We start from the raw sequence: 19714 nt of genomic DNA, 5'->3' as shown, positions 1-19714 counted from the left end.
ATGGCAAGCATAAAGTTCAGGAGTAAAAATGTGCTTAACAAGTGACATTCTATGAATGACTACCTCATCTCTGTACCCCACACATACAATTAATAATCTGTAAGGTCTCTCAGTTGAGCAGTGAATTTCAAACACAGATTCAACCACAAAGACCAGGGAGGTTTTCCAATGCCTTGCAAAGAAGGGCACCTATTGGTAGATGAGTAAAAAAAAATGAACAGACATTAAATATCCCTTTTGAGCATGATGAATTTTAATAATTACGCTTTGGATGGCGTATCAATATACCCAGGCACTAGAAAGATACAGGCGTCCTTCCTAACTCAGTTGCCGGAGAGTAAGGAAACCGCTGAGGGATTTCACCATGAGGCCAATGGTGACATAAAACTGAGTTTAATGGCTGTGATAGAAAACTAAGGATGGATCAACAACATTGTAGTTACTCCATAATACTAACCTAAATGAGTGAAAAGGAAGCATGTACAGAATAAAAATATTCCAAAACATGCATCCTGTTTGCAATAAGGCAGTAAAGTAATACTGCAAAAAATGTGGCAAAGAAATTGACTTTATGTCCTGAATACAAAGCGTTATGTTTGGGGCAAATCCAACAACATCAGTGAGTACCACTCTTCATATTTTCAAGCATGGTGGTGGCAAAATCCTAGAGGAAAACCTGTTTCAGTCTGCTTTACAGACATTGGGAGATATTCACCTTTCAGAAGGACAATAACCTAAAACAAGGCCAAATATACACTGGAGTTGCTTACCAAGACGACATTGAATGTACCCGAGTGGCCTAATTACAGATTTGACTTAAATCGGCTTGAAAATATATGGCAAGACTTGAAAATGGCTTTGTATCAACAACCAACTTGACAGAGCTTGAAGAATTTTTAAAAGAATAACATGCAAATATTGTACAATCCTTGTGTGCAAAGCATTTAGAGACTTACCCAGAAAGTCTCACAGCTGTGATCGCTGCCAAAGGTGATTTTAACATGTATTGACTCAGGAGGTGAATACTTATGTTAGAATTGTAAATATCCTTTTACGTAAGGTGTTCTGTGCTGGTCCATTATCATTGCCATGTTCATATGGGTAAAGAACCTGAAAAATCAATCACAAGCCTCCTTGTCTACATTTAAATCGACACCAAGCATTCACTTGTAGTAAAAGGATTGACTTGTTGAATTTGCCAAAGAACAAAAGCACATAGTATAATCCCGACGTCAAAGCTTTCAATAGACACTTGGTGCGAGTGGGGAGACGAGAACAGACAAGACAAACGTTCCAATGCTGTTCCAACGCATGGTGAAATTAAACAATTTTTACCTTATCAGCACAGTAAAAGAAAAACTATTAAAACATGCACAATCTATATTATTCTGTGGCTATAGTGGGGTTAAACCTCAGAAAGACACAAACAATTTGAAGAAAAATAGGCAGAAAACCAGATTTGTGCCACTCCAGTTTTGCTTCTGGAGCAAAGTAAGAAGCATGCGATACATAATAAGAACCCATTCCAGTGCTGCATCTCAGTAGTTCAACTTCTCCTTCTCTCATAGTCTCCCTTCCTTTCATTTGTACTGATCTTTAATAATTGAACAGGTCAATTGGAAACATCTGATGCTTTCATCTATCCAGTGTCATAAGATCTGTGTATAAGAAGGAAAAGAGACAACCAGAAGCCACTTAGCTACTATTAGGATGCAATCCTGGGATGTGCTCCAAAAGCTTCAGATAGCTCCCTTCATAACACCTACTAGTCTAGGTGGACTTGAATGTGTATAATTTAACCGTTTTTATCTTGTCCTTTCAAATGGTCAATATGGAAATCAAACAAGGAAACAAGACTTATTGGATTGGAACTCACACCAGTGGTGAATCTCAAAAGTCATTTCTCCAGTCTTCTCCCCACCCACTCAAAACATTATAGGGAAGCAAGGAGAGCATTGTAGGAGAAGATCCGTGGAGAGGAACTTTTGAGATTCACACATTATGAGGAAATTGGGGTTTTCACACCCAGGGTAAGTCCTCATCTTCCTCCTCTATCGATTGTAAAACTGAGATGACACCCACGCCAGGCCCCACTTGAGGTTGGTCAACATGAACTTGAGCGCCTTGGTCCACTGCTCCTCCGAGTTGAACTGGGTCTTGATGGAGTAGGAGCCACCCCTGCCACCCGTGTCCTCAATCTTGCCCTTTTCCACGTCCATCCTGAAAAAAGGTAGTTAAAGACTTGGGGGTTTGAGGCTTATTTATTTCTCAAGAGGGGTATGAAAGAACCTGGCGCAACATCTACAGCTGCTGACACCAACATTTGTATCTAAAGCCAGTACGCTATGACAAACTAATCTGCAGATTTCTCATGCTAGTGACTAGTTGGAGGCAAATGTTCATGCAGAGACAAAGGATTAAGCTGACCAACTCCAGTTCTTTGTGTAAATTTGGCAAGTTATTAAATCAGAGTACCACAGTATGAGTCATAATACCCATATAACATAGCAGTCCCTTAAGGGATTTTAGAAAAACTTAAAATAAGGGCTGTGTTTCATGATAACCGTGTAAATCGCTGTAGGACAAGGTGACTTAATATTTTCGCCTGTATTTAGCCCCCCAAAATGAAATGCTAATTAGATGCTAATGTGGCTATCATAAAGAACTACAAATGCCATGATGATGTGGATGACACTGCAGAGGCAAGAATCTCTGGATTAACTATCTGTTAGTTAAATTTGCCTCCCAAGTGGCGTAGTGCTCTAGGGCACAACATCGCAGTGCTAGCTGTGCCACTAGAGATCCTGGTTCGAGACCAGGCTCTGTCGCCGTCGGCCGCGACCGGGAGACCCATGGGGCGGCGCACAATTGGACCAGCGTCGTCCAGGTTAGGGGAGGGTTTGGCCGGCAGGGGTATTCTTGTCCCATTGCTCATGTGGCGGGCAGTGCACGCTGACACGGTCGCCAGGTGCACAGGGTTGCCTCTGACACATTGGTGCTTCCGGGTTAAGCATGCATTGTGTCAAACAGCAGTGCGGCTGGGTTGTGTTTCCAAGGGACCAGAGTCTGTTGCTCTTTTGTATTTTGGATTGAACAGACAGACAGACATACAGTGACTGCTAAACCACCTGCTGCCCAAAAGAGGACATCTACTTTGGAATCTGTGAGGGTTCCAATAAGAGGCAGTACTACTAGGAGGCAGTATTGTATCCAGAACCATCTAAACCAACAGTGTTCAGCAGTTCCTCAAATCTACAGAAACACCTGTGTAAAACACTCATCTAAATAAATAAATAAATGAAATATTAAAAAACAAGGGAATGTATTTGTCAAATCTGAATATGAAAAGGAGTGAAAAAATTATAATATGAATTGGCAAAATGAAGAAAGAAACTAATTGATTTAGTTGTATAACATGCCAAACTTACACAAATAACTGAAGTTGGTCAGCTTTTGACAGCTTAATCCTTTGTTTCTCTGCATAATCCATAGATGATTACAATTATAATTTGATGATGTCTGCTAGACTAGTTGACTGCCCTGTAGGGCAGGCAGAATCCCGTGTCTCCCTTCTCCACCTCGAACTGCTGCACAGTCCAGGAAGGCCAACATGGCATGGTCAAACTTGTTGTCCCAGAAGAAGCGTAGGCCCCCTGAACAGTACAGTGGTAGCTCCTACACACACAAAGAGGAAAGAGAGAGTGGAATGTACCATTACAACATGGCCTATTCACGGGGGTTGGCTTGGCTAATGAGTATTGCAAAATAATATTTAAAGGATAGATCACTCTTTCACAGCTCATGAAACATTTTTTGTTGTTTGTCTCCATATAGTATCCAGTGGTAAGTGTGTTCATGTGCCTTTTGGTTTGAAACCTCACTTGTTGGTAACAACCATTACCTTGGACTTGTCTGTAAGTGACTCCAGGTTTGAGTGGTTTCCATATGGGTCCAGGCGGTATCTATAGAGAGAGGTTCAAGAAATTCACCAAGATATTTTACATTATTTTAATGACGCATGTTTATTTGGATATGACAAAGGAGCTGATTAAAATACAGTTACTTCTTTGGCAATTGAACATATTACATGGCGTAAAAGGGTGTGTGCCACGTCTATGTCCTTGTGTGTGTCATGTCTGACCTCTGGAAGCGTAGCCCCATCTTGTTGGCGAGGGCGTGGAGCAGTAGCACGGTCTGACCCCAGGCGGCATTGATCTCGTTCCACTCTACGGGGACACTGGGTAGTCGGCCCAGACGGAAGTTGTTGATAGTGCCAAACTGGCCACTGTGCCTGGGGACCAGAGACAAAGTTATTATCAGCACTAGAAACTATCAATGTAAAGGATGCCCTTCAAAATTCTATGTGAAGATGAGGGGTGAGAGACAGAGGCAGCTGTGCTTTCATTCTAAATACAAGCAAGCAAGCGCCACCACTTCAAACAGAGGAGCTTAAGTCGCTAAACTGACATACAGTGCCTTGCAAAAGTATTCTTCCCCTTTGGCGTTTTTCCTATTTTGTTGCATTACAAGCTGTAATTTTTATGGATTTTTATTTGGATTTCATGTAATGGACTTACACAAAATAGTCCAAATTGGTGAAGTGAAATGAAAAAAATAACTTGTTCAAAAAATTCTAAAAAATAAATAACGGAAAAGTGGTGCGTGCATATGCGATCACCCCCTTTGCTATGGAGCCCCTAAATAAGATCTTGTGCAACCAATTACCTTCAGAAGTCACATAATTAGTTAAATAAAGTCCACCTGTGTGCAATCTAAGTGTCACATGATGTCAGTATATACACACCTGTTCTGAAAGGACCCAGAGTCTGCAACACCACTAAGCAAGGGGCACCACCAAGCAAGTGGCACCATGAAGACCAAGGAGCTCTCCAAACAGGTCAGGGACAAAGTTGTGGAGAATTACAGATCGGGGTTGGGTTATAAAAAAATATCAGAAACTTTGAACATCCCACAGAGCACCATTAAATCCATTCTTAAAAAATGGAAAGAATATGGCACCACAACAAACCTGCCAAGAGAGGGCCGCCCATCAAAACTCACGGACCAGGCTAGGAGGGCATTAATCAAAGAGGTAACAAAGAGACCAAAGATAACCCTGAAGGAGCTCCACAGCGGAGGTTGAAGTATCTGTCCATAGGACCACTTTAAGCCGTACACTCCACAGAGCTGGGCTTTACAGAAGAGTGGCCAGAAAAAAGCCATTGCTAAAGAAAAAAATAAGCAAACACGTTTGGTGTTCACCAAAAGGCATGTGGGAGACTCCCCAAACATATGGAAGAAGGGACTCTGGACAGATGAGACTAAAATTAAGCTTTTTGGCCATCAAGGAAAACGCTATGTCTGGCGCAAACCCAACACCTCTCATCACCCTGAGAACACCATCTCCACAGTGAAGCATGGTGGTGGCAGCATCATGCTGTCGGGATGTTTTTCATCGGCAGGGACTGGGAAACTGGTCAGAATTGAAGGAATGATGGATGGCGCTAAATACAGCAATTCTTGAGGGAAACCTGTTTCAGACTTCCAGAGATTTGAGACTGGGACGGAGGTTCACCTTCCAGCAGGACAATGACCCTAAGTATACTGCTAAAGCATCAATCGAGTGGTTTAAGGGGAAACATTTAAATGTCTTGGAATGGCCTAGTGAAAGCCCAGACCTCAATCCAATTGAGAATCTGTGGTATGACTTAAAGATTGCTGTACACCAGCGGAACCCATCCAACTTGAAGGAGCTGGAGCAGTTTTGCCTTGAAGAATGGGAAAAATCCCAGTGGCTAGATGTGCCAAATTTTATAGAGACATACTCCAAGAGACTTGCAGCTGTAATTGCTACAAAAGGTGGCTCTACAAAGTATTGACTTTGGGGGGTGAATAGTTATGCACGCTCAAGTTTTCAGTTTTTGTGTCTTATTTCTTGTTTGTTTCAAAATAAAACATATTTTGCATCTTCAAAGTGGTAGGCATGTTGTGTAAATGAAATGATAGAAACCCCCCAAATAATCAATTTAAATTCCAGGTTGTAAGGCAACAAAATATGAAAAATGCCAAGGGGGGTGAATACTTTGGTCAATAATTAATGTGTGTGTCTGTGTGTTTTAGTGTATGTATATGTAACAGAGTTATATTGGTGATTCCCCTTGCCACTTTATTGTTAAGCCAATGGGTTTTTGGTTTTGTCTTGCCTTCACCTACTCAACATGGCATCTTATTGGCTGGTTGGCGTAGCTTGCTTACGAGGGAGGATGTTTCAGTTAGAATCGTCCCAGTGAACAAGCACCAAACCAGCGGTTGCAAAGCACTGTACATCAAAAGGGATTTTTATGCTCCCAAGTGATGATGTAAATGTATAATTTATATGAATTTGTTTGTAAATGTTATTCGAACATCACACATAAGATGCAGTGTTTTTTGGTGAATATTTGTTGTGCATTTTGTTGTAGAGAATTCCAGCTAATACTAGCTAGCTACTTACTGTGTCTGGTGGAGGGGTTGTATATTTTGTACAGTGCGTGAGTGCAGAGTTGGATGGTGAGCCGTGCATTGCATGACGTGCAATTTTGTGCTGTTCCTATCAGAATAAAGCTCCATGAATGGTGTTACAAGATATAATAAAAATCCAAAGCGACTTACAGTCATGTGTGCATACATTTTTACGTATGGGTGGTCCCGGGGATCGAATCCACTACCCTGGAATTACAAGCGCCATGATCTACCAATTGAGCTACAGAGGACCAACACGAGTTCGTGTTGATGATTGATTGTACACAACGCAAGAAGAGTACTATTACAGTAGTGCCGTGACCGTTCTTCTGGATCGGATCATACTTCGCTGGATTTCCATCTCAGAATTTCGCCGTGGTTGCCTTTGAAGAATCAGATAAGACGTTGCTGGTGCAGTTCATGGCAATATCGCATTTCGCCACAAGAGGGCGCTACTGCAGCGTTTTACTATCGAAATGGATGATTTCTATGGTTGAGACTTTCTCTTCACGGATAAACGATATAACTTTTGTGTTACTTGTTTATTTGCAATTCTATAAGTAGGGTGAGTTTTACCAGTGTACTAAATATAGGTTAGATTTTGACGTGATGTAAAAAAAAATATATATATATTGCTATTTACATTTTTATTAGTGTGTTGATTTCCAATTGTTAAGATGGAAGGTGTTGAGAGAGGTAGGGGTTTCCTGACATTTAATCTGTCACCATCTGTTGGTAGGGGTTCAGCCAAAATTCCAGTTGCTTCTACACCTATGCCTAAACTGGAGGGTTTTGGGAGTTTTGATGATAGTTTAACCATGGAAACGCCCAAAGATGTGTATGAAAGAGTTTTGCCAAATGCAGGGAGTGGGGAGGTCTCCATGGATTTCATAGCAGACATAGTACAGCAGATTGGTCATTCCATTGGGGAGAACATTACCTCCTGTTTGGAGTCAAAGGCAATTGTTGGACATGTTGGTGACAATGTAATGGGAAATGCATGCAGCTCTAGGGGTATGGATGTGTCAGTCTGATATCAGGGAACCGGTGTACTTTCGGGGGGATGGCTCTGAAAAGTGCACAGTGCATGAGTGGGAGGATATGGTCATGGTTTACATGCGTAAGAGGGGCGTATCTGTGATGGACCAAGCAGATGAGGTTATGGGTAGGCTTATGGGAAGGGCCCATGATGTTGTTAAAGTGGGCATACGCAGCAATCCCTCCATTGATTTATCTAAAGGCCCGAGTCCCATCTTTGACATACTGAAACAACATTTTAGTGGCACTGCTTTTTCAAGCATGCCCCTCGCTGACTTTTATGCCACATTACCTCTGACTGATGAACAACCATTCGACTATTGGCTCAGACTGAACAGGGCTATGGAGGTTGCTGAAGATTGTCTAAAGAGACAAAAAAAAAAGTGTTGAAGACCCATCTCGTGAGCTCACAGTCATGTTCATCAGACATTGCCCTAACGCTGAACTGTCGCTTATCTTTAAGTGCAAACCATTACAGCAGTGGACCGCTGCAGATGTTCATGAGAGGTTGGATTAATACAGGAGGGAGCAGAGGTACTCTCACTTATCTAAGGTGACCCCAGCCATCGCAACAATGAAGCAGGAAGTTGGTGCTGTCATGCCAATCACCATGCCTGCTGTGAGGCCCCACATGGTAGTACCTGTAGCTCCTCCAGTGACAGGCATGAGGCAAGAGGTCTTGATTCAAATACAGGGCTTTAATGCTGGTCAACCCGTGAGAACTGGTTTAAAGAAAGAAAAAATACATTAACAAAATAATGCCATATGCATGTCTCACACATCTGGCGTTATAATCAAGCTCATACAGCTAGCCACTTATGTATATTTTACACCAAAACTGACGCACGTAAACACAAACACCCTCATAGCAAAATAAGTAGTCAACAAACCTCATTGCTGCTTATCACACAGAGGTACTAAACATCCTTTTAAATGTCCTTTATCTTCTTCTGTATACTTTCTTTGTAAGTATGCACTTAAACACGATAACAGTGGAAAAATAATTCGCTTTTGGCGGTAAAGTTTCCTCGGTGCGTCGCTAAAGGCGCTCGGGTGACAACACTCGGGCGGAACCAATAATTAGTTCCGTCTTGCTGTAAACGTACAATTCAGAAGAAATTAAATAATAAAAAGTGCAAATACATGAAATAAACTGGCGACAGAGGCAGTTACACTCCCACCAAATCACAAGTGATTTCTTAAAACTTGGAGACAAACCTACTGCATGAATAAATAAAATGAAACTCTGTCCTAATAAACAACTAATAAACTGTGTGTGAGTGTATGATAGAACCATCAGTCTGCTTCTAGCAATGTAACTGTTTTCTGAATGGGTCTCTCCAGGTAAACAGGTTTGGCTGTACGCTTTCCTCTTCCATCCAGGGAGGAGTCACTGATGAGTAACTTGAGTCTCCTCACTCTTTCATCACTTCCAGGATACACCTCGATGACTCTTGCTAGCTTCCATTGGTTTCGTGGTGTGGCAGCATCTTGTAACAGAACAATGTCACCGACCTTTGCATTTCTGCGATCTTTGGTCCACTTCTGTCTGTGTTGGAGATTCAGGAGATACTCCTTTTTCCATCGTACCCAAAAGTTGTTGGTTAAGAGTTGAACTCTGCGCCATCTTTTGCGGAGGTAGAGATCCTCCTTGACAAACTTTCCAGGAGGAGGGAGAATGATTGTGGATTTCATGGTCAAGATGTGGTTTGGTGTCAAGGGCTCTGGACTGGTAGAATCGTTCAGATGATCAGTGGTTAGAGGTCTGCTATTCACAACCGCCATAACCTCATATAGAAATGTTCGTAGGGAAGAGGAGTCAAGTTGCCTGGACGACTGTTCTAGAATGGACGCCAGGACACTTCTGATAGTGCGGATTTGTCTTTCCCAGACTCCACCCATATGACTTGAGGCAGGGGTGTTCATGATGAACTCGCAGCCCAAATCTTTGAGCTCTTCTTGATCCATCTCTTTCAGTGCTTCAATGAACTCACGCCTTGCTCCGACAAAGTTTGTCCCTTGATCACACCTTATCTGCCTTACTGATCCACGAATGGCGATGAATGAACGCAGAGCATTGATAAAGGCATCTGAGGTCAAGTCATCAAGTGCTTCAATGTGAACTCCTCTTGAACACAACGGACATAGTTTGTGCAACTGGTTGGCTTTGTCTTTGACCTTTGTCTCCTTATGATGTCTAAGGCGTTGAATTTCTTGAGAGAGAGTTGCTTCTTGGACCATCTTGATTATGGTCAGCTCCGCCTCTTTCCTTTCCTCCAAGTTCGAGGCCTCACAGGACTTTGGCTTGAGACCTTTGATTTCCTTAGCACGGCGCTTGAGTCTGGCAACAGCCTTCACCATTCTTGCCCAGTCTGAGAACTTGTGTAGACGATCTAAAATTGTTTTTGCTTCTTCTGCCTGAGTGTCATGAACCTGAGCTTTCTTGACCTCTGGGTCACTGCTCTCGATCTCTCCCACCATGACAACTCCAGTTGGTAGCTCTTTTTGCCAAAGAAGGTCTGGACCTGTGAACCAGTTAGAAGCTGTGAGTTGTTCTGCTGTGACACCCCTTGAGGCGTGGTCAGCTGGGTCATCTTCTGAAGCCCTTTCTACAAAATCAGATTCCAACACCTTGATGACGTCTGTTGGAAGGACTACTTCTTTGATCTGTGTTCTACAGACATAGTGCACTTCGTTTGGGAGATTTGGAAGAACTGATGTCACTTGCTTCACAATGACTTGATGGCTTATTCCAAAGGCATCTCCAAAGTCAAGACATGGGTTGCCATAGCCGACTACACTCCAACCCAAGTCTGTTCTCTGAGCAAAGGGCTCATTTTCTTCTCCAGCAACCACTTGTCTTGGTACAAGAGCTTGAGGACAGTTGTAGCCAATTAGTAGGCCGATGTCACAGCTCTGCAGAGGAGCAATTTCATCTGCAATGTGCTCAAGATGAGACCATGCCTTGGCAGTCTCTGGTGTGGGAATATGATCTCTGTTTGCAGGGATGAATTCTCTTGAGTAAGTTCCTGGCAGGTAGATTATCTTATCGGAGTAGAATCCTCTTATTTGTAGATCAGTCAGCCTTCTGCTAGGCACCACTGTATTTCTTGAAGCCATTGTGGAGAGCTTTAACTGGACTGGTTCATTTTTAGTGTGAAGCATCTTTGCTGTCTCTTCAAGGATGAAGGTCGTGTCACTCTGTGTATCGAGAAGAGCGTACACAAGGACTTCATGATTTGGCTTACTTGTAGTGGACAACCACACAGGAATGACTGAGGATGTATGGGTGCCTTTCACATTCTGGATAACTCTGTTAGATGTTACCTCGCGTGGTGGTTTTGTCACCCTCTCTTGTGAACGATCTGTCGTTCCTTCTCTTGACTTGTCACTCTCCATTTCTCCATCAGTCCTTGTTGACATTCCTCTTTCTTTGCTGCGATTATCGTGTAGGCAGGTTGGATGTCCTTTCTCACAAGTATCACAGATCCTTCTATTTTCACACTCCTTTGAGCGATGGCCAGGCTTCAGACAGCCAAAGCACCACTTCATCCCCTGAACAAACTTGACTCGCTCAGAGATGGTTTTATTCATAAATTTCCAACACTTGTGTAGACTGTGACCTGACTTCTCACAAAAAACACAGCTTGTGGAGAAAGCTTTTTCATCTGAGTTAGTTGCTAGTACCTTTGCTCCGAGAGCTCTGTTCTTTAAAACATTGATCTGCTCACCTTCAGCAGGTTTCAGAGCATGGAGAGATGTTATTGGGTTATTTGCAATCTTAGCTTCACGTGTGAGAAACTTTACAAACTGCTGGAAGCTTGGGAATGTGTGACTTTCTTCCTCCACTTCTATGACCTTTCTGTTCCATCTCGAGGTCAGCCAGTCTGGAAGCTTTGCAAGTAACTTCTGGTTCTCATTGCAGTCATTAAGTACTTCGAGGCCTCTGATCTGAGTCATAGCAGCCTCACAGCTCCGAAGAAAATCAGCAAACTCTTGAAGTTCGATACTGCCTTTGGAGCTTATCTTGGGCCATGCCTCCAGCTTATCTCTGAATGCTTTGGCTATGAGGAATGGATTTCCATATCTTTCCTCGAGAATCCTCCATGCTGCGTGATAGGCTGACTCTGAACCAAGCAGGAAGTAGCTCTCTATAGCCTTTTTAGCAGGTCCACCCACATACTTTCGCAAGTAATATATCTTTTCTTCGGCTGGAATGTTTTTCCGATCAATGAGTGTCTGAAAAGAAACCTTCCAGTCATTGAATCTGAGTGGGTCGCCATTGAATATTGTTGGTTCAGGTATAGGAAGACGACCTGCACTGATGGACTCTGCAAGTGCTCTAACAAGAGCTGCTGTGCTGTCATCCTGCTTTGAATGTGCCCGGTCTTGTGGTGAAGAATGGTGCTGCAACAGATTATTTTCATGTTTAACTTCTTCCTTTTCCTTCATACAGACACTTTGATGGAGTAGACTGCTTATTTCTTTATCTGAGCACTCACTCTGATCATACACTCGCTGACGTGCCTTAGCAGCCTTTAACTTTTTAACTATCTCTAGTCGCTCCAGTTGTCTCCGCTTTGCATCTAGCACCTTTTGTCTCTCTGCAGCTTCAGCTTCAAGCCTTTCCAATTCCTCAATGCAACACTCTTGTTCTAGTAGTACTTCTAGAGTAGCTTCATTGGCAGCAACTTCAGCAGCGGCATCTTGTCTGCTAACAGAAATCCGACTTGAATGTCTGGAGCTGCTTTGAGCATGAGAGGACTTAGTGCATTGGGATTTGATACTTATCTTGTCTGAGGCTACAGACTTGAATATAGACGATGTCGCCCTGTTGCTTCGTTGTTCATCTCCTCCACCGTTATCTTCTGTCTCCAAACGATATTTTGCAGTTTGGATGATCTTCCTGGTTACTGCATCACAGTTGTCAATTCTGCGACGTGTGTCATGGTCAGGGTTGTCTATGCGCCTTAACTCATCATAAGCAATGTTCAGATTCTCTGAGGCAGCACTTATTTTGCTTATGTGTTCATGTAGCAGGTTGTTTGAGCATTGTCCACTCAAAGCTTGCTTGGTGTCTTTAGCAATAGCCTTCCACTCCTCATAGCTCACAGTGAAACGGTGAGCAAATCTTCTTATTTGCTCATTGTACAGTTCTTGGCCCTTTTCTGTTAACTTTCGGTCTCTTTGGCTTCTGCGTGGTGCTTGTGAGGAAGTGTGGTCATTAGCTCTTGTGCCTTTAGTAGCCTGTGGTTGCATGTCTATGCACTGCTGCTCTATACTTTCACCTACATTAACCTGCTTTCTCCCAGAGGTAAGACTAGGCTCTGACATTGTTACTTGGTGTACTTAAATTTGGGTTAAATCTAATTTGGCCTGTAGCTAAGTGATTCAGCTCCCATTAGCTATTCACATTTATACTATTTTTACCACTAATATTATTTTTTAGAACATATTCACTTCTACTTCACACAAATCAATATCACGTTGTTCTATGAAATGCAAAATTCAGTCTCTTGGTTGTAGCTTAGTTAACACTTAAACATACACACAACTATACCGTATGAATATGAAGGCAAAATGTGTCAGTCTCTTGTGGGAAATAGTTTAAGCTTCTTTGCATCAGCTGGATTCATGGTAAGGCGCCTGGATTCTTCTGTGGATGCTGCGGCTGTGTAAATGTCAGGAGCAGATGCACACTCTTGGATGTAGAGATGTCCCTTCTTGTCCATGGATCACGGCTCTTTGGTACTGTCTTCCTCGTCTACTCATGCAGAGCAGTTGAGTTCTCACTGTAGCTCCTCCAGTGACAGGCATGAGGCAAGAGGTCTTGATTCAAATACAGGGCTTTAATGCTGGTCAACCCGTGAGAACTGGTTTAAAGAAAGAAAAAATACATTAACAAAATAATGCCATATGCATGTCTCACACATCTGGCGTTATAATCAAGCTCATACAGCTAGCCACTTATGTATATTTTACACCAAAACTGACGCACGTAAACACAAACACCCTCATAGCAAAATAAGTAGTCAACAAACCTCATTGCTGCTTATCACACAGAGGTACTAAACATCCTTTTAAATGTCCTTTATCTTCTTCTGTATACTTTCTTTGTAAGTATGCACTTAAACACGATAACAGTGGAAAAATAATTCGCTTTTGGCGGTAAAGTTTCCTCGGTGCGTCGCTAAAGGCGCTCGGGTGACAACACTCGGGCGGAACCAATAATTAGTTCCGTCTTGCTGTAAACGTACAATTCAGAAGAAATTAAATAATAAAAAGTGCAAATACATGAAATAAACTGGCGACAGAGGCAGTTACAGTACCTAATGCGTTGCCTTCTCCAGCCCAGACTGTTCAGGGCTCAGCTGAGCCGATGGAACGTATCCTTGCAATGCTGGAGCGTGTGCTGGAGCAGAGGCCACAACAGTCTGACCGTAAGTTCCAAAATGAGAATAGGAGCAAATTGAAGTCTAATGGGCCATGTAATGTGTGCGGGGATGCTGGACGTGATACTTACTTTCACTGCAGGGCCAATCACCTCTGCTTTCTTTTTCATGTAGCTGGCCACGCACGCTCTCAGTGCCCCAAGGCCGCAGCTCTGAGCACAGCTGGTGGAGTCCCTACAGTAATCACTGCTCAGCTCCTGGGAAACTAGCAGGCCTGCATGTAGAAGGGGAGAGTGTTGGGCCTTTTGTAGAGTCCCCATCGGCGAGAGCTGTTGATTTGGAGTCTGTATATAAAAGTGTTTGTGACGAAATGGAGACTGAGAAGAGTATCATAATGCAGAACACACAGAGACTTTCCCCATATCATGATTTATTCTATGCCAAGGTGTTAATAGGAGAAGTAGAAGTGAGAGCTATGCTTGACAGTGGGTCCATGGCTTGTACCTTGAGCTCTAGGGTCTTACCTGTTGAAAAGTCCATCATTGAGTCCTACAGAGGTAGTCTTGGTTGGTTGTGGTGGGTTGAAGACGAGGCCTTCGGGAGTATGTGAGCTGGAGATGGAGGTGTACGGCTGTAGAGTTGCCGTGCCTACACTGGTGGATGAAGGCCAGAGTGATGACCTCATCTTGGGCAGCAATCTCCTAAAGCACTTGATTCGCCACCTGAAGACTAATGGAGATCTCTGGAAGAGGGTTTATACTCCTGTGTGTGATGGGGGTGAGGAGAGCAAGCTAATCAACATGATGGCTAATGTGGAGAGATAGTGAAGTACCTGACAAAGTTGGAACTGTGAGACTAGAGCCTATGCAGGAGCACTTAGTCTGGGGCAGACTACGAAACACTCAGAATCTATCAGCGGGCAGTACTGTTTTCATTGAGCCCAGCAGTTCAAGGTCAACACCAAGGTCAATCCTGGTAGGGAGGACAGAAGCTCTATTGCGGGGGGATGGGTGGCTCCCTGTTAGAGTGATAAACCCTTCTCAGAAGACAGTGACATTGAGACGAAACGCCACTCTAGCCGATGTCTTTCCTTGCATGGCTCTAGAGGACTTTGACTGTTTGTGTGTGAATGATGATTCATCAGCAGCTTTTCAGCAGCAAGTGCAGAGAACGGCTGATATACTCACTGACTTCCAAGATGACTTGACACTGACTGATGACGGTTCCAGCCAACTTCACGATACTGACGGACCTGACAGTTCAATCAGTCCTGAGGTCTTACGTGACTTAGGTTTGACTGATATTGATGTCGACTCCTGTCAAGTGTCCCCTGCTGGTAAGAAGAAACTCATCAAGCTCACAGCTGAGTACCAGTCCATTTTTTCCAGGCACAAGTTGGATTGTGGAAAAGCTTCTGGATGTCTTCACCGCATTCAACTGAGTGATGAGAAACCCTTTCGGATGCCCTACCGACGCCTTTCACCAAATAATTATGAGAAGCGCAAGCAAGCATTGAATGAGATGGAAGAACGTGAAATCATAAGGAAGTCTAGTAGTGAGTTCACCTCTCCCCTTGTCCTTGTATGGAAGAAATCTGGAGACCTGAGACTCTGTACTGATTTTCGTTTGCTCAATGCTCGCACCATCAAGGACGCACACCCACTCCCTCACCAGGCTAATGCGCTGGCTGCTTTAGGTGGAAATGCCTTTTTCTCGACAATGGATCTTACCTCTGGCTACTACAATGTGGAAGTGCATGAGGATGACCGGAGATTCACAGCTTTTACGTCGCCATTTGGATTGTACGAATACAATCGTATGCCACAGGGGTTATGTAATGTAATGCTAAGCTACAGGACTGTTTTGCTAGCACAGACTGGAACATGTTCCGGGATTCTTCAGACAGCATTGAGGAGTACACCACATCAGTCACTGGCTTCATCAATAAGTCCATCGATGATGTCGTCCCCACAGTGACCGTACGTACATACTCCAACCAGAAGCCATGGATTACAGGAAACATCCGCACTGAGCTAAAGGGTAGAGCTGCCGCTTTCAAGGAACATGACTCTAACCCGGACGCTTATAAGAAATCCTGTTATGCCCTCCGACGAACGATCAAACAGGCAAAGAGTCAATACAGGACTAAGATTGAATCGTATTACACTGGCTCTGACGCTCGTCGGATGTGGCAGGGCTTGAAAACTGTTACAGACTACAAAGGGAAGCACAGCGCGAGCTGCCCAGTGACACAAGCCTACCAGACGAGCTAAACCACTTCTATGCTCGCTTCGAGGCAAGCAACACTGAAGCATGCATGAGAGCACCAGCTGTTCCGGATGACTATGTGATCACGCTCTCCGTAGCCGATGTGAGTAAGACTTTTAAGTAGGTCAACATTCACAAGGCCGCAGGGCCAGACGGATTACCAGGATGTGTACTCCGAGCATGTCCTGACCAACTGGCAAGTGTCTTCACTGACATTTTCAACATGTCCCTGACTGAGTCTGTAATACCAACATGTTTCAAGGAGACCACCATAGTCCCCGTGCCCAAGGACTCTAAGATAACCTGCCTAAATGACTACCGACCCGTAGCACTGACGTCTGTAGCCATGAAGTGCTTTGAAAGGCTGGTCATGGCTCACATCAACAGCATTATCCCAGAAACCCTAGACCCACTCCAATTTGCATACCGCCCCAACAGATCCACAGATGATGCAATCTCTATTGCACTCCACACTGCCCTTTCCCACCTGGACAAGAGGAGCACCTACGTGAGAATGCTATTCATTGACTACAGCTCAGCATTCAACACCATAGTGCCCTCTAAGCTCATCACTAAGCTAAGGATCCTGGGACTAAACACCTCCCTCTGCAACTGGATCCTGGACTTCCTGACGGGCCGCCCCCAGGTGGTAAGGGTAGGTAACAACACATCTGCCACACTGATCCTCAACACGGGAGCCCCTCAGGGGTGCATGCTCAGTCCCCTCCTGTACTCTCTGTTCACCCATGACTGCATGGCCAGGCACGACTCCAACACCATCATTAAGTTTGCCGACGACACAACAGTGGTAGGCCTGATCACCGACAACGATGAGACAGCCTATAGGGAGGAGGTCAGAGACCTGGCCGTGTGGTGCCAGGGCAACAACCTCTCCCTCAACGTGACCAAGACAAAGGAGATGATTGTGGACTACAGGAAAAAAAAGAGGACTGAGCACTCCCCCATTCTCATCGACGGGGCTGTAGTGGAACAGGTTGAGAGCTTCAAGTTCCTTGGTGTCCACATCACCAACGAACTATCATGGTCCAAACACACCAAGACAGTCGTGAAGAGGGCACGACAAAGCCTATTCCCCCTCAGGAGACTGAAAAGATTTGGCATGGGTCCTCAGATCCTCAAAAAATTCTACAGCTGCACCATCGAGAGCATCCTGACTGGTTGCATCACCGCCTGGTATGGCAACTGCTTGGCCTCCGACCGCAAGGCACTACAGAGGGTAGTGCGTACGGCCCAGTACATCACTGGGGCCAAGCTTCCTGCCATCCAGGATCTCTATACCAGGCGGTGTCAGAGGAAGGCCCTCAAAATTGTCAAAGACTCCAGCCACCCTAGTCATAGACTGTTCTCTCTGCTACCGCACGGCAAGCGGTACCGGAGTGCCAAGTCTAGGTCCAAAAGACTTCTCAACAGCTTCTACCCCCAAGCCATAAGACTCCTGAACAGCTAATCATGGCTACCCGGACTATTTGCACTGCCCCCTCACCCCATCCTTTTTACGCTGCTGCTACTCTGTTAATTATTTATGCATAGTCACTTTAACTCTACCCTCATGTACATATTACCTCAACTGCCTCAACTAGCCGGTGCCCCCACACATTGACTCTGCAACGGTACCCCCCTGTATATATATAGCCTCCCTACTGTTATTTTATTTTACTTCTGCTCTTTTTTTTCTCAACACTTTTTGATGTTGTTGTTTTATTTTTACTTTTTTTGTTAAAAATAAATGTACTGTTGGTTAAGGGCTGTAAGTAAGCATTTCACTGTAATGTCTGCACCTGTTGTATTCGGCGCATGTGACCAATAAAATTTTATTTGATTTAATAGTCCTGCAACCTTTATGAGGATGATGCTAAACATCTTTGGGGATCAGAACTTTCTTAGCCTGCTGTGTTACCTTGACGATGTCTTGGTCTATGCACCCACTGAAGATCTGGCTATACAGCGCCTGGAAATGGTTTTTGAGCGTCTCAAGGCTCACAACCTGAAGTTGGCGCCTAAAAAGTGTAACTTTCTGCAGAGGTCTGTGAAGTTTCTGGGGCATATCATTAGTGCGGATGGTGTAGCTACAGACCCTGAGAAGGTGAGGGCCATTACAGGAGTAACAGAAGCTGATCTGATGGAAGATGGCACTGACATTCCATCTCAGAAGAAATTGAGGTCATTCCTTGGTGGTGTATTATCAACAGTTTATTGAAGGTTGCTCGACCATCGCAAAGCCTCTCTTTGGATTGACTACTGGACACAAGGCTCCACGCTGGAAAAAGAAGCGACGCTCACCTGTCAGGAAGTTGACGGCTGCCGACTGGACAACAGAATGCAGACAGGCCTTATTCCAGCTAAAGCAAGCCTTACTGGACCAGGTTTTGTTGGCCCACCCCAACTTCGACAAACCCTTTCTACTCTCGGTGGATGCGTCCAGCAACGGCTTAGGTGCTGTGCTGTCCCAGGTGCAGGAACAGGGAGCTACAGCGAGACCTATAGCCTTCGCAAGCAAGTCCCTCAGTTATGCGCAGTCGAGGTATCCTGCGCACCGGCTCAAGTTCTTTGCCATGAAATGGGCTATCTGTGACAAGTTCCACCACTGGCTACGGGGACAGCAGTTCATGGAATGGACGGATAATAATCCCTTGACATACATTCTGACCAAAGCAAAGCTTGATGCTTGTGAACAGAGATGGGTCGCCAAGCTGGCACCGTACGAGTTTGACATCAAGTACATCCCTGGAAAAATAAATGTTGTTGCAGATGCTTTGAGCAGAGAGCCCTTCGTACGACCCAGTGCACTCCATCGCCTGACAAGGGTCCTGTACAAGACCTTACTAGCTGAAGCTAACGCTGTGCGCACAGACAGAGTGCAAGATGTGTTTAGCTGGTCCAGCCACCCCTTTGACAAAGCCTCTGACTCCAACGAAGTGGTCATTAACTGTCAGGCTACTGTTGACCCCCCATCTGGTGCTTTATCAAGACATGAAGTTGCAGCTGTTCTTCATTCACACAGGTGCTGGGTGGGTGAAGTGGGCTCACATGCACTACTGTTGCCACAGCTTCCACAGGCTGTTATGCCATCAGAGCAGACCGATGTCGATGTTCTGCCACACGACCTACTGATGAGTAAGCAGCGTGATGACAACGTGATCAGCAGAGTGATCTTCTTTGTGGAGAGGGGGAGAAGACCATCCCGGAGAGAGCGTGCCCATGAGAGTGTTGAGGTTTTGTGTCTTCTCAGGGACGAGTTGACCATGAAGATGGGTGTACTGTATCGTGTTTCGAAGAATGTGGTTACAAAGAGGAAGATGTATCTGTATGTGGTTCCAGCCTCCATGAAAGCAATGGTGTTGAAGGGTGTCCATGATGAAGCTGGCCACCAGGGCCAACAGAGAACAGTCTACCTGACAAGACAGAGGTTCTTCTGGCATGGCCTGGAGAGGGAGGTAAAAGCATATGTGAAGTGCTGCAGGAGATGCGTCGTGAGCAAGACTCCTGATCCGGAA

At 44.5% G+C, this 19714-nt stretch overlaps 1 protein-coding gene across 1 annotated transcript; it reads right to left on the bottom strand.

Annotated features, from left to right (window-relative positions):
- Positions 1-2244: 2244 nt before the first annotated feature.
- LOC311131717 (beclin-1-like) lies at positions 2245-8577 on the bottom strand. The gene is made up of 5 exons (XM_084164823.1): positions 8430-8577; positions 8181-8261; positions 4142-4291; positions 3902-3962; positions 2245-3675 (listed from the first exon to the last, which is right to left on the bottom strand). The coding sequence occupies exons 1-5, from the start codon at positions 8432-8434 to the stop codon at positions 3523-3525; spliced, it is 450 nt and encodes a 149-aa protein (XP_084020949.1). The 5' UTR covers positions 8435-8577; the 3' UTR covers positions 2245-3522.
- Between the last annotated feature and the right edge of the window lie 11137 nt (positions 8578-19714).

Source organism: Coregonus lavaretus, assembly GCF_964263955.1.
Source record: "Coregonus lavaretus genome assembly, chromosome: 1".
NCBI lineage: Eukaryota > Metazoa > Chordata > Actinopteri > Salmoniformes > Salmonidae > Coregonus > Coregonus lavaretus.
The sequence above is the reverse complement of the archived record's forward strand: the minus strand, read 5'-3'. Positions and strand labels throughout refer to the sequence as shown.

Bases quoted from the DNA above. Each gene is read 5' to 3' on its own strand.
- LOC311131717 (XM_084164823.1), bottom strand. The intron at 3,963-4,141 runs GTCAGACATGAC...CTCTCTCTATAG, and splicing joins ATGGGGCTACGCTTCCAGAG to ATACCGCCTGGACCCATATG. The intron at 3,676-3,901 runs GTAATGGTTGTT...TTGTGTGTGTAG, and splicing joins CACTTACAGACAAGTCCAAG to GAGCTACCACTGTACTGTTC.